The sequence below is a fragment of the Delphinus delphis genome, chromosome 4 (genome assembly GCF_949987515.2).
Source record: "Delphinus delphis chromosome 4, mDelDel1.2, whole genome shotgun sequence".
Taxonomy (NCBI): Eukaryota; Metazoa; Chordata; class Mammalia; order Artiodactyla; family Delphinidae; genus Delphinus; species Delphinus delphis.
In genome coordinates, this window is record NC_082686.1 from 115,206,712 (window position 1) to 115,223,005 (window position 16,294).

A 16,294-nucleotide genomic window follows, 5' to 3' on the forward strand; every position below is an offset into this window, starting at 1 on the left:
TTTAATGAGAGGAAATATTTTTAAGCAACATACCTGAGGTGATTATTCTTAAAAAAAAAAAAAAGTGGGACAAGTGCAATAAGATTGAAAATGATTGAAAGATGAATTCTCTCTCCTAAGAGCAGATTTTCATGCTCTTATCACATTACTTGTAAGAAAGAAGGTCTAGCCTAAGGCGACTGACTCATAGGGTTGGAAACACGGAGCACCCACAGGGCTGAGCTGTGTCCTGGGGAAGGAGGACCCAAAAAAGGTCAGGATGAGATACATTTGGGATAGCAGTGAGGGCACAAATGAGTCCCTTTCTTCTTAACCCTGTTAGTGTTATCAGCAAGATAACATCTTTAGTTTAACTCTTGCTCAACCATGGCAAGGCTAGGATGTGTCCCACTTCCAAAAAAAAAAAGCTCTATAGCAGGGACGTCTTGAGAGTGTGTATTTGTAAAGTAGAGGCAAGATAAGTAAGGCTGCTTGACTCTTCAAATTGAGCTAGAAGGGAAGGTGAGGAGCTGGATGGAGATCCACCTGGGAAACTCGACACCTTCTCTTCACATCTTCTCAGTTTACAGAAACAGGAGATGATATTTCTTGTTTTCTCATTATGTTAACTTTGCCTTTGTCCCCTTAACTGGGAGACTATAATGATTTAATCAGCGCCTTTAAGTCTAGTTTGATTAATACCAGGAAAAGTGGTATTAAATCTGTCTCTTAAATAAATCAGTTTGGGTTGTACCTACACACACAAATTAGTGGAAGAGATAGGTTTAATTTGACATTCTTTCTTAGACAGGCAGACACTCCCCCACACAAAGCTAGACACAGCTTTGTATATTGCTAATCCTAGATATCACTTAAGATTCCTCAATAAATAGTTCCGCTGGAAATGTCAGACTCATTAAGTATTCAGTAAATGATACAAGATGATGTTATTGTTGTTGTTGTTTTCATTATTACTGCTTCTGTGGCAGTTTAGGAGAAAAGCTAAATTTCTCAGTCAAGGATTCTGCGTGAAAGACTTGTATCTTGAGTCATATCTGATGTGAGTAGCTGATTCAAGTGTTGTCACTGTTAGAAATTTCTCATTTACCAAAAACACTGTAGCTTTTTTAAAGGTGATTAAATATCAAATAAGGCATAAAAAACACTGGGAAGGGTTTCCCTGGTGGCGCAGTGGTTGAGAATCCGCCTGCCGATGCAGGGGACACGGGTTCGTGCCCCAGTCCGGGAAGATCCCACATGCCGCGGTCCGGGAAGATCCCACATGCCGCGGAGCGGCTGGGCCCGTGAGCCATGGCCGTTGAGCCTGCGCGTCCGGAGCCTGTGCTCCACAATGGGAGAGGCCACAACAGTGAGAGACCCGCTACTGCAAAAAAAAAAAAAAAAACCACTGGGAAGAGTGTATTATTTCAAACTAGCTATGGTATAGTTTGATAGACTTAGTGCCTCTTAAAAAATTATCAAGTCTAAGACACTTAGCTGTCAGCTAAGAAGATAAGAAAGGTTTGTGTGGAGGGATAGTGGAGTGGAAAGAGCATGGGCTTTCAAGTTGGACAACGGTAGGTTGGATACCTGGTTCTGATACTTCCTAGTAGAGTCCTTTCCTAGTACAGTGCTTGGGCAGGTTATTTGATTTCTTTGAGCGTCAACTTTATCATCTGTAAAGAGAGAGTAATACTGCCCATCTTGCCAAGTGGTTAAGAATTAAGACAAATATAGCATTCAGTGCCTGGTATGTTGTGGATACCCACAAATTGGTACTTAAATGGTTAGTAGTTATTGACCCTAATTTAAAACAACTTCAAAAATAAGGTGATTCTTTTCAAAGAAGAGAAAGAAAAACTAAAAAAATGTCAGAGATAAAACAATTCCCACCGAAGGAGAAGAAGAGGGAGAGGAGCTAGAATTCTTGATTCAGACAAGAAAATCTGAGTGATAACACGTTCCAGTAAATGTGATTGCTACTTAAAATACTAAAATCTATTTAGAGTTTGAAACGGACAGATCACCCAAAATCTTTTCACTTTATGGCCTTCTGGGGGCGTGTGTAGTATGATTTGATAAAGCTTTCTTTACCGCAGAGAGAAAAAATGATCCTTTCTGACTTAATTCTTTCCTGAATTTTGTTACTGTCTGAAGATTAATTGTACGTAGTCAATTGAATGAAAAATGAGTTAAATTTTTAACATTTACTTTTAAGTAACCTTGTCTAATACAAGAATAATACAATATTGATAGAGGAAAAGGGGGAGCCAAAATGATGTTTAGGAAAAGAGAATTGACCAATTCTTTCCTTTTATTTAATACACATTACACAGCCACCGTTGAGTCAGTCATACAGAGACCATTACTAGACCAAAAGAGGCAGGTAGAAGGAAGGTGGCCACAGAGTGTAAACAACCAAAGGTAGCCTTCTGGTTTTAGGGAAGGAAAAGACAGAGGCTGAAGTAACCAGCTTTGAATCCAAAATATCCAATTCGAAGGACATAAAAAAGAATTGATGACTAGCTTTAGCTATGAGACAACCAGAGCTCTATCGTTTTTCTAGCAATATTAGTCTGATTTTTCACTAGCAGGAAAAACAAAATCGAAGAAATTAAAGATGAATAATAACTTTTCATCAAGGCCTCTAACTAATCTACTCAGCTGAGTTAGAGCCATAGACCTATGCATAAATATAGGGAACTTCTTTGTAGATAACCCATGTTGTGAAGGACTGTTTTACCTAGTCAGTGAGTATGCCTTTGAAGAATACTATTAAACATCAGAACTGCTTAAGTTTAATTGTTAAAGAATGAGGAGTTATACTAGAGACAACTTTTTTGTTTATAGTACAATATTTAGCATAAATTTGAATGGTCCTATTATACTAAAGGTTTGAAAACAGAATTAGGTCCTGAAAAGCAAGGTTTCAGATGTGTAACTGAGTAGTTAATGGAGTAAGATAGGAGTCAGATATGAGCAGAGAGAACAGGGCAATCAGCTGTGTAGGTCATAAACTACAGCCTTTGCAACTACAACAGAGAGTAGGTACATCAGATAAACTATACCGTATTGCAAATTTTCAGCTTCCTCTAGTGTGGTGATCTGCGTGTGACTTTAAAAAAACAATTACAGGATGTTTTTGGTGAAGTTACCCTGGTATTAGCTCAACCATGTTAAATTTCATAGTTGCAGAAGAATAACTGTTGAAATGTTTTTGTAGACCTTGAGTTAAAGCTGCTTAAATATTGTGCTTTTTTTAACATACCTAAATTAGAGCACCTGAATCTGGTTTTGACGTTAGTGATTCTCCGTGGCCTTACGTTGATATTCCCTATGTTGAAAGGCAAAAGATGATACAAGCAAATGTGGCTGGCTTTGTAGTTTCAAAGTTGAATCAAACTAGAAAACTAGATTGGCTCTTTCTGGTAAACTAAGGCAGGCAGTTGTGGATACTGTAGAATTGTGTGGTTTTCACCAAGTATCAATTTTTAAGAAGTGTCTTCTGAAGTATTTTAATATACTGATGAAATAAGTTCATTTTGGTGATGGTTTTGGTACTTCATTCTCTGGTTCCAAGCAAATATGTACCTCTGGTTTCAGTAGAATATAGGCACTTTCCATTTTCTTGCATGTCCTAAAGATATGAGCTCCTATAAAATGAAGCCTCTGGCTTTTGGAAATTTTAAATTAAGGATAAGTTTTAGGCTAATTCAAAAGAAATGTCCTGTTAGTTACTTTCAGAAGTGTTACAGGTAAACATAAGTGAAGATGACCTTAATACCAAATGAAATGGAGTGATTCTGAGAGTTACTTGTTTAAAACTTTGTATTCTGAGACAGGTTAGTCTGGTTAAAAGGGTAGCAAGATTTTCCAGAAATTGTTAGATCAGATTGACATAGTTTTGTGTACAGATATATAAGCTGTTTATATATGTATGTGATACTAACTTTGAACATCAAAAATAGCTGAATATTTGTATGCATATCTGTATATATATCTTTTCATATTTATAAGCCACTTAACTGTATGCTTCCATATTCATAATGTTCTAACACATTTCTGATGTTCTTTGGAATGATTACATATATTAAAATATTTATTAATGTACTGTAAAAATATTTTACATTTATTAGTGCAGTTATTACATTGCACTTTTCATTTTTGGAGAATGTAAGGTGATTTGTAATCAGCTGATAACTCTGATAAAACAGAGTTAAGTACAACTCCTAAACTAGTGTTTATAAAAATCGGAACTGTATCTGACGCTACCCTATATTCCAGAAATCTACACCTCAGGGTAATTTGTTGATAAGAATGAACTAAATTACTGTCAATTCTCAGTTCTGTTCAATTTATACATATAGTAGGTGCACAATAATTGCCTAAGTTGACTTGAAATGAAGTTCACTGTAAATCTCTCAAGTACCTGCTGAATCAAAGCCTTATGTTAAAAGTAACTTTAGTTTGAATAATAGATCATCATTATCTACTTCTTTTAAAATTGGCAATTCACATATGATGATGGTGATTTTGATTGGAATATGAATAATCTCATTCCTTAACCATGCTGGATATTAGAAACTTATTGTACTTGGATGTTTGGATGTTACATTTTCCAAAAAGAACATCATAATAATTATTATTACAGGGTCAGAGCAGTGATTAAGTTTGTAATTTTCCAAGTCCAAATAATTTTGTTAAGTTGTTTACCCTGTTGCCTTATTATAGCTACCCACAAATACGTATTTCTTCCTTATGTCTTATGAAAAGTGAGTTTTCATAAGTAGGTCAGACGTTAGACTGTACTTTTCCATATCTACTGTACTCTTTGGCTACTTCATGCTAATTAGACCAAGAATGAATGTGTAGTATTCCAAATAAGAGCTGCTTCAGGTAAGTGAAGAGTCATACTGGTTCAAAATGAAAATGACATCATTGATCTTTAGCTTCTGGCCCCAGCCTTCAATGACTTTAAAGATAATTTTCTATTTTTAGATGATAATTAGGTTTTCAGTTAAAATTTATGGTGTCTTGACTGTTTAGGAATAATATGCTCATACCTGATTGACTTAGACTTTGTTTCTCCAACAGGTCTAGGTTCCAATTATTATTTTTTTTACTTTTCCTACTATTTTAATGACAAAGTGTGGTGTTTACTTTCTCTCTTGGTTTTGATCACAAATCATAATACTCTGATTTAGACATATGCTGTAGTAGGCACTGCACATCTCGTTTTTATATTCAAGACCTTTTTCTCTACCACACTAAAAATTAAACTCCTTCAGAGCAAAGAAAGGAAGTAGAAAGGTTAACCTCCATGTAAAAGTGGGTGCATTTTGAGTCCATTTATTACTGGGCAAATTTAAGGTTCTAGCTAGATTTTAGCTGAAAATGTTCTCTGCCAAATGCATTTTTGTAACATCTTAATATCGACTCCTCTATTCCCATCCTCAAGGAGTAGACTATCCCCAAGGCTTACATTTTAGCTTTTCTACCCAGATATTCGTATCTCATCTCAAAGATAATTCAGTATGTATAAATTCAAGATAGATCCTTGTCTTGCTAAGGGATTTATTCTCCAAACTTCCTAGTGTTCTCTGCACCCAGGCACCCAGACTTGAAGTAGTCACTCAAGACATGTCACATATCACATTTCCTGTACCTGTCAAACCTATCAAATCATCTTGTTAACTGCTTCCTTAAAATGTCCTCTCTATTAATGGTTCCTATGCTGCTACTTAGTCTCATATAACCAGATACCTGGATGGATTGAGTAGTTTTTTAAACAAACATTTATTGAGTGCGTATCAGGTGCTAGGTAGGCATTGTGCTAGTATGGGAGTATATAAGAGTGAATAATTAGTCACTGCTCTGGGAGATCCAAAAGTCTAATGCAGGAGTCAGATAACTAAAGAGACAGTTCACTGTAGTTTGATTAGTGAATACTGTGATAATGATAAGTACAGAGGGTCTTGGGACCACAGAGGAAGGGCATCAGCCGTTTAGTTGCCTCTCAACTCTAGAATTATCTGTATTCCAGTCCATTCCACATTCAGCTTATCTTCCATTGTCATTGCTTCCTTCATGTCCTTTTTCTGATCAAAAACATGATTTCTCCTTAATCCATCCCCCTTTAGTTTGTCTCTTCTCCCTTTCACTTTCCTAACTTTGTTCCATGCTTAATGTTCCACCTTAAAAGGAACCTTCTTTTCAATCTTGGCTCCTGGTACTGCCCCAGAAGTATGCCATATTCATTTCCAGTATGGTTCCTTTTGCCCTCCTCATCCACTTATTCAAATCCTAGCCATTTTCTAAGGTCTATCTTAGTTCCTACCATTGCTTCAAAACCTGTGAAGCTTGTCTTATCATCTACTTTTCTCAGCCCTATAAGCACACTATTTATAATATACACTGCCTTACATTGTTAGTGTTATTTTTGTCATCTCAAAAAGATTGTAAACTCTTCAGATCAGACATCTCATTATGTGATGCTTTTGTATCCTTCATAGAGCCTAGCACAGTGCTGAGCTCAAAAAGTAATTGTTGAATTTCAGTAGTATGTTAGTAGGGCATTCCACCCCCTCCAATATTAAGGATTGATGGACATGAGATTGAGATTATATATTTCTTTGATCTACTGGGAAAAGGATGTCTTTGCCTAAAAGATATGCTTTTATTTTGCATAAAAATGTAAATTGAAAGACAGGAGGAAAAAGGAAATTCATTTACTAAATTCTTTTGTCTTTTCTCTGAATGCCTGATATCACTGGAGGTAATGGAAAAAACACTTGGCATAAGGGACATGGGTTGAGACTGGCTCTGTCATTTATTATGGAGCTTTGAGAAGAGCCCAAACCCAAGTCTTAGCTTCCTCATCTGTAAAATGGGGTTAATATTACTCAAGATTGTGGTGAAGATTAAATAATGGGTATGGAATGCTTTGTGAACTTCAAAGCAATGTGTAAACCCTGCCTAGTTTTGTTGTGCTCCCATCTTGATAGTTGTGAGTTTGTATTTTACAAAAATACGGATTTCTATATGGTATGTTTTGTGATCCATTGATAGTAACTTCTCTGATATTTCCAGGTCAGACTGGTTTCTTGCCTCTGAAGAGGAGACAGACTTCTTTCCTAAAAAAGTAATGAGTATGTTATGATACAGGCCACTAGGAGGGATACCTAACCCAGACTTGGGAGTTGTCAGGGCATGCTTCCTGGAGGATGACACTGACATAGAAGCTCAGACCTGAAAGATGAGTAAAATTGGCCAGGGAATGATATAAGGGAGGGAATAATAAGGAAATGAAAGAGAGAGAAAATAGCTACACTCTGGGAACTGAAAGAAGCTTCATTTGGCTGGCTCTGAAATTGAATCTTACCCTGTACTTAGATCTGCTAAAAATGAGTATATGTATTCATTATTGTCTCTTTCGATTTTAACTCTTTCATAGAAATGATCTTCTGGTACAACTGAATAGAATTTATTTGCAGGGCGTTAACATCTCTTCCTTGTCTAGTATAGATATATTTTACTTATTAGAGCCAGAGCAAGAATTGTTTTCTTTAGACATTGGTCCATTTTATTAATTGTGTTCTCTTTAGCCTGCGATTACTCTATAACTACCAGCTGCCTCCTTCGTGTCCTTTTTGCAAACTATTAGGAGAACTGGAAAGTTGGTTTTGGAGTTTTTGTTTGCTTTTGTCTATAAAAACATTTACTCTGGCATGGTTTGAGGTATTTGGGTTGTGTTTATAAGGTGGGGACACCTCATTTCTGCTTCGTTTAGGAAGAATGGGGAGAAATCTGAGAAAATGTTAGGGTTGGGAATTCCAGAATAGAGAGAACCTCCAGAATGGCACCTGGCATAAATAAACCCTCAGTAGATAGACAGCTACTGGACAAATGAATGTACTGTGTTGGTATAGGCAGAACACATTAAGAGAAAAGAAGAAGATGAAAGAAGATGACAGACTGCTAGGTTAGGGTCTATAAGCTGACAATTGGGAAGCAGGTCTCTAAGAAAACAGCAGACATCCATAAGGAGGCAGGAGCTTAGATGTACAATTTATCATCAACTATGCTTTGCTCAGGGAAGCTTCAGTATCACATAATTTTATAATCATGTATCAGAACTTGGTTAAAACCTTAGTAAACTTCATTCAGCTTAGTCCTCATAAACAAAAAATACTCCTGCTGATCCCCTATAAACCATATGGAAGATCTGAGGGATATTTACAGAGAGAGAGGTAAGGACCTGAAAAATAGACCACCCTCAAGCACTGAGCTGAAGGAAGAAGACTAACAGGTACAGTGTTTGGCTCAAGACTTGTGAAAATGCTATTCAAAAATTTGTGGGGAGAATCAGCTTTCAGCAGACCACTACGTCATAGCAGCATTTTTCTGTAATAATTGAAGAAGGTAATTAAGGAGAGGGGTATTATAATTATTGTTACCAGGGTTTTCAATGCCAGTGAAATTGGTTGGTACTGGAAACACAAGCTGACGATAACATTTAGTCACTGATTTTCTTAATAACTCCCCCCCACCCCCACTTTCTACTCGTGTTTTTCTATAAGATCATGGTTTGCCAGTTACAGAACTTTTTCAGAATTGTAACTTTCATGGTCAGCAAAAAATTCCTGTATACTGTAGAGCTCTGCTGCCTAAAAGAGAAGTCAAAGAGATCTCAGTAAGTAATTAGGGGAATGTATTTTGGAATATGAAAAAAAGATAATTTATAATGTTTCAATATGTAAGTGCTTAGGGGTGACCATGTTAGAAAACTTAATGAGGTATGAACGCAAGAGCAGAAACTATGGACTGATGTCGGTATGGTATTGATGACCCATATACCATGAGTGCCACTGATCTGATTTTCCAAAGTGAAATAACTTTTAATGAAAAGTATAGTCTCGAGCAGAAGCTAGAAGAACTACAATCCTGCAGCCTGTGGAACAAAAACCATATTCACAGAAAGATAGACAAGATGAAAAGGCAGAGGGCTATGTACCAGATGAAAGAAAAAGATAAAACCCCAGAAAAACAACTAAATGAAGTGGAGATAAGCAACCTTCCAGAAAAAGAATTCAGAATAATGATAGTGAAGATGATCCAGGACCTCAGAAAAAGAATGGAGGCAAAGATCGAGAAGATGCAAGAAATGTTTAACAAAGACGTAGAAGAATTAAAGAACAAACACACAGAAATAAACAATACAATAACTGAAATGAAAACTACACTAGAAGAAATCAATAGCAGAATAACTGTGGCAGAAGAACAGATAAGTGACCTGAAAGAATGGTGAAATTCACTGCTGAGGAGCAGAGTAAAGAAAAAAGAATGAAAAGAAATGAAGACAGCCTAAGAGACCTCTGGGACAACATTAAATGCAACAGCATTCGCATTACAGGGGTCCCAGAAGAAGAGAGGAAGAAAGGACCCGAGAAAATATTTGAAGAGATTATAGTCAAAAACTTCCTTAACATGGGAAAGGAAATAGCCACCCAAGTCCAGGAAGTGCAGAGAGTCCCATACAGGATAAACCCAAGGAGAAACATGCCGAGACACATAGTAATCAAATTGGCAAAAATTAAAGACGAAAAAGTATTGAAAGCAGCAAGGGAAAAATGACAAATAACATATAAGGGAACTCCCATAAGGTTAACAGCTGATTTCTCAGCAGAAACTCTACAAGCCAGAAGGGAGTGGCATGGCATATTTAAAGTGATGAGAGGGAAGAACCTACAACCAAGATTACTCTACCTGGCAAGGATCTCATTCAGATTCGATGGAGAAATCAAAAGCTTTACAGACAAGCAAAAGCTGAGAGAATTCAGCACCACCAAACCAGCTCTACAACAAATGCTAAAGGAACTTCTCTAAGTGGGAAACACAAGAGAAGAAAAGGACCTACAAAAAACAAACCCAAAACAATTAAGAAAATGGTAATAGGGACATACAAATCGATAATTACCTTAAACATGAATGGATTAAATGCTCCAACCAAAAGACACAGGCTCGCTGAATGGATACAAAAACAAGACCCATATATATGCTGTCTACAAGAGACCCACTTCAGACCTAGGGACACATACAGATTGAAAGTGAGGGGATGGAAAAAGATATTCCATGCAAATGGAAATCAAAAGAAAGCTGAAGTAGCAATACTCATATCAGATAAAATAAACTTTAAAATAAAGAATGTTACAACACACAAGGAAGGACAGTACATAATGATCAAGGGATCAATCCAAGGAGAAGATACAACAATTATAAATATATATATGCACCCAACATAGGAGCACCTCAATACATAAGGCAACTGCTAGCAGCTATAAAAGAGGAAATCGACAGTAACACAGTAATAGTGGGGGACTTTAACACCTCACTTACACCAATGGACAGGTCATCCAAAATGAAAATAAATAAGGAAACAGAAGCTTTAAATGACACAATAGACCAGATAGAGTTATTTGATATTTATAGGAGATTCCATCCAAAAACAGCAGATTACACTTTATTCTCAAGTGCGCACGGAACATTCTCCAGGATAGATCACACCTTGGGTCACAAATTAAGCCTCAGTAAATTTAAGAAAATTGAAATCATATCAAGCATCTTTTCTGACCACAACGCTATGAGATTAGAAATCACTTACAGGGAAAAAACCATCAAAAACAAAAACACATGGAGGCTAAACAATATGTTACTAAATAACCAAGAGATCACTGAAGAAATCAAAAAATACCCAGAGACAAATGACAATAAAAACACGACAATCCAAAACCTATGGGATGCAGCAAGAGCAGTTCTAAGAAGGAAGTTTATAGCTATACAATCCTACCTCAAGAAACAACAAACATCTCAAATAAACAATCTAACCTTACACCTAAAAGAACTAGAGAAAGAAGAATAAACAAAACCCAAAGTTAGTAGAAGAAAAGAAATCATAAAGAACAAAGCAGAAATAAATGAAATAGAAACAAAGACAACAATAGCAAAGATTAGTAAAACTAAAAGCTGGTTCTTTGAGAAGATAAACAAAATTGATAAACCATTAGCCAGACTCATCAAGAAAAAGAGGGAGAAGACTCAAATCAATAAAATTAGAAACGAAAAAGGAGAAGTTACAATGGACACCACAGAAATACAAAGCATCCTAAGAGACTACTACAAGCAACTCTATGCCAGTAAAATGGACAAACTGGAAGAAATGGACAAATTCTTAGAAAGGTATAACCTTCTAAGACTGAACCAGGAAGAAATAGAAAATATGAACAGACCAATCACAAGTAATGAAATTGAAACTGTGATTAAAAATCTTCCAACAAAGAAAAGTCCAGGACCAGATGGCTTCGCAGGTGAATTCTATCAAACATTTAGAGAAGCACTTAACACCCATCCTTCTCAAACTCTTCCAAAAAATTGCAGAGGAAGGAACACTCCCAAACTCATTCTATGAGGCCACTATCACCCTGATACCAAAACCAGACAAAGATATTACAAAAAAAGAAAATTACAGACCAATATCACTCATGAATATAGATGCAAAAATCCTCAACTAAATACTTGCAAACAGAATTCAAGAACACATTAAAAGGATCATACACCATGATCAAGTGGGATATATCCCAGGGATGCAAGGATTCTTCAGTATACGCAAATCCATCAGTGTGGTACACCATATTAACAAATTGAAGAAGAAAAACCGTATGATCATCTCAATAGATGCAGAGAAAGCTTTTGACAAAACTCAACACCCATTTATGATAAAAACTCTCCAGAAAGTGGGCATAGAGGGAACCTACCTCAACATAATAAAGGCCATATAGGACAAACCCACAGCAAACATCATTCTCAGTGGTGAAGAACTGAAAGCATTTCCTCTAAAACCAGGAACAAGACAAGGATGTCCACTCTCCCCACTATTATTCAACATAGTTTTGGAAGTCCTAGCCATGGCAATCAGAGAAGAAAAAGAATTAAAAGGACTCCAAATTGGAAAAGAAGAAGTAAAACTGTCACTGTTTCCAGATGACATGATACTATACATAGAGAATCCTAAAGATGCCACCAGAAAACTACTAGAGCTAATGAATTTGGTAAACTTTCAGGATACAAAATTAATGCACAGAAATCCCTTGCATTCCTGTACACTGATGATGAAAAATCTGAAAGAGAAATTAAGGAAACACTCCCTTTTACCATTGCAACAAAAAGAATAAAATACCTAGGAATAAACCTGCCTAGGGAGACAAAAGACCTGTATGCAGAAAACTATAAGACACTGATAAAAGAAATTAAAGATGATACAAACAGACGGAGAGATATACCATGTTCTTGGATTGGAAGAATCAATATTGTGGAAATGACTGTACTACCCAAAGCAATCTACTGATTGAATGCAATTGCTATCAGATTACCAGTGGCATTTTTACAGAACTGGAACAAAAAATCTTAAAATTTGTATGGAGACACAAAAGACCCCAAATAGCCAAAACGGTCTTGAGGGGAAAAAATGGAGCTGGAGGAATCAGACTCCCTGACTTCAGACTATACTACAAAGCTACAGTAATCAAGACAATATGGTACTGGCACAAAACCAGAAATATAGATCAATGGAACAGGATAGAAAGCCCAGAGATAAACCCACGCACCTATGGTCAACTAATCTATGACAAAGGAGGCAAGGATATACAATGGAGAAAAGACAGTCTCTTCAATAAGTGGTGCTCGGAGAACTGGACAGCTACATGTAAAAGAATGAAATTAGAACACTCCCTAACACCATACACAAAAATAAACTCAAAACGGTTTAGAGACCTTAATGTGAGGCCAGAAACTATAAAACTCTTAGAGGAAAACATAGGAAGAACACTCTTTGACATAAATCACAGCAAGATCTTTTTTGATCCACCTCCTAGAGTAATGGAAATAAAAACAAAAATAAACAAATGGGACCTAATGAAACTTCAAAGCTTTTGCACAGCAAAGGAAACTACAAACAAGATGAAAAGACAACCCTCAGAATGTGAGAAAATATTTGCAAACGAATCAGCGCACAAAGGATTAATCTCCAAAATATATAAACTCGTGCAGCTCAATATTAAAAAACAAACAACCCAATCCAAAAATGGGCAGAAGACCTAAATAGACATTTCTCCAGAGAAGACATACAGATGGCCAAGAAGCGCATGAAAAGCTGCTCAACATCACTAATTATTAGAGAAATGCAAATCAAAACCACAATGAGGTATCACCTCACACCAGTTAGATTGGGCATCGTCAGAAAATCTACAAACAACAAATGCTGGAGAGGGTGTGGAGAAAAGGAAACCCTCTTGCACTGTTGGTGGGAATGTAAATTGATACAGCCACTATGGAGAACAGTATGGAGGTTCCTTAAAAAAGTAAAAATAGAACTACCATATGACCCAGCAATCCCACTACTGGGCATATACCCAGAGAAAACCATAATTCAAAAAGACACATGCACCCCAATGTTCATTGCAGCACTATTTACAATAGCCAGGACACGGAAGCAACCTAAATGCCCATCATCAGATGAATGGATAAAGAAGATGTGGTACATGTATACAGTGGACTATTACTCAGCCATAAAAAGGAACGAAATTGGGTCATTTGTAGAGACGTGGATGGATCTAGAGACTGTCATACAGAGTGAGGTAGGTCAGAAAGAGAAAAACAAATATTGTGTATTAACGTGTATATGTGGAAACTAGAAAATGGTACAGATGAACCAGTTTGCAGGGCAGATATTGAGACACAGATGCAGAAAGCAAATGTATGGATATCAAGGGGGGAAAGTGGAGTGGGGGGTGGTGGTGGTGGGATGAATTGGGAGATTGGGATTGCCATATATACACTAATATGTATAAAATGGATAACTAATAAGAACCTGCTGTACAAAAAAATAAAATTCAAAAAAAAAGTATAGTCTCCTTTTTATTTACAAGGCAGGTACAGTACTGAAAAATATGATTTTCTTTAGGATTGTGCAAAAAAGGCTTTCTATTTTAAAACTATGGCCAGAAATTTCCAGACTCTCTCTTAAACTTCTGAAATGCCCATGGAGTCTCTGATACCTTCTTCCATACTTTGAGAATCACAGTGTTCTAATGTTCTATATTAAGATAGCACTACTGACCAATTAGCGTAAGTTTTTTTAATTAAACATTTTATTAGTACTGGGCTTATTTTCAGCTGTTTGTATTTTCTCTGGGAACAACCATGTGTTTGTGAACCAACTGGTCATTGATATTCTTTTTATGGAATAGAGTGTTACTCCTGGTGAAATAAAGATCTGAGTGTAGCTAGAATAAAAAATACTGGTGAATATATGGGAAATATAAAAGATTTTTTCTTATTTTTAAATCTCCTTAAAAGATAAGTGGCTTTTAAATCAAAAATAATACAATATAGGGAATTCCCTGGTGGTCCAGTGGTTAGGACTCCGTGCTTCTACTGCAGGGGGCATGGGTTCAACCCCTGGTGGGGAAACTAAGATCCCACAGATCTCACAGCACAGCCAAAAAAAAAAAAAGGTACAGTATATTATGTTGTTTCTAACTAATTTAAAAATAAAACTATGACAGCAGCTCAAAGAATGGATGGGAAGATGGAAGTATATGCTTGCAAGGCTCTTAAAATACACATGAAATGGGACAGTATCCCTTGAAGATTGACTGTGTTAAGTTAAAAGATGCATATTGTAAAGCAACCACTGAAAAACAACAAAACAAAACCCAAAGAGGTACAGCTAATAAGACAATAAAGGAGATAAAATGGAATCAGAAATATTCAGTCCAGAGAATTCAGAAGAAAAGGAAAAAAGGAAAGTCATTGTCCCTGAAACAAGATCAGATCTGTTCTGTCGGCTGGCTGCTTTTACTCCCTACTCCCAGAGCTGTGCGTGAGAAGATGGCCTATATTTCTTTTTATTCAAAGGATTGGTAGCCTTTTTGAAGAACTCAACTTCCTTTGTATTGGAAGTCTTTTGCCAATACTCAAGATGTCTCTCATTCCCCCCTCCCCCCACCTTGCTACTCTCCTGTTTTACAGCCCCAGGTTTATAAGGTACCTATCTCTGTCCCTTCTCTTTGGCACTCCAGGTGGAAAAGCGTCAGTGTTTTCACTTTGTCCCTAACTTCTGTACTTGCCAATCCAAGATGTTGCATAATAAAGATAAAGTGGGATGCATTGATCTTTTATTTTTCTGTGATGTCTCAACATACCTTACCCTTTTCTCTTTCCCCTGAATTCAGAGACATGAAAAATGCTGTAATTGGAAACAACAAGCAGAAAGCCAACCTCATTGTTCTAGGAGCTGTTCCGAGGTAAGTTTGCTGTCATCCCCTTTTCTGCTATTCATACTAAGTTTTGAATGTATTTCTCATTCTCAACCATAAGACCTATCTTTTTTCTGTATTGTCTGTTCTTATTTTTTTTAAATAAATGCTTTGAAGTATATGAAGCATCTCTTTAAAAACAATTAAGGTACCAGGGAATGGAATATGAAACAAATGTATTAATACTTTCTAGAGGTTCAGGAAGATCATTGACCCTGCAATAAAAGGATGTGTTGTGTAGATAAGCAGTGTACACCAGCCTGAATCTTCCCTGTCTCCTTTGCACTCTGGCAGTTTTTGTATGATTGGATAATAATTTATTAGGATTCGCAAAACCTTTTTTGAGTTTAAAAAAAATTCTTGGTTTTTTAACCCTGCTTTTTTAATTTCTAATTTTTCGAATTTGCTGGTTTTTAAGTTAACATAGAAAGTTTGATTTCTTCTGATGAAGCTAATAAGCTTCCTTTTGGTAGACAGTGACAGTTGTATAACTTCCTCTTTGCCTTTGCTACCCAGAACTAAGTTTTATGTGCAATTGCTGTAAGTTTTTCATTCAGAATTTTTTAATGTTTTGTTTTTTTCTCTTTCTTCTTTTCTATCTTTTAATATAGGATTAATGGTTTTATTGTTTTTAACGTGATTGACCTTTGGTCACTATAAAGCTGTCAGCAGCCTTTCTTAGGGAATTAGTGCTCAGTATATATAAATATGCTTTAGAGAACATGAAGGTTCTACATTAGAACATAAAGGAGATGGTCATAAGTGGTGGATGATTAGAATTTGGGGAGTATTTATTTGTCAGGCTGGCCTGGAGTAGAAATAGGATCTTCTGATCTCCCAAATAGGAGGACTGGAGAAAGAAGAGAGCTTCCCTTGCTTGAAGAGCAGCACAAGGACTCTGAATATTCCCTCTAGGCTAGATCTCTGTGATCTCTGAACTGCAG

At 36.5% G+C, this 16,294-nt stretch overlaps 1 protein-coding gene across 3 annotated transcripts in view; it reads left to right on the forward strand.

Annotated features, from left to right (window-relative positions):
• ARMC8 (armadillo repeat containing 8) overlaps positions 1–16,294 on the forward strand; it is a 106,499-nt gene that overhangs the window by 21,469 nt on the left and 68,736 nt on the right. For all 3 annotated transcript variants that reach the window (XM_060011311.1, XM_060011312.1, XM_060011313.1), the window contains exon 3: positions 15,267–15,338. In XM_060011311.1, the coding sequence (XP_059867294.1) occupies positions 15,267–15,338 (72 nt within the window). The remainder of the gene's footprint in view (positions 1–15,266; positions 15,339–16,294) is intronic.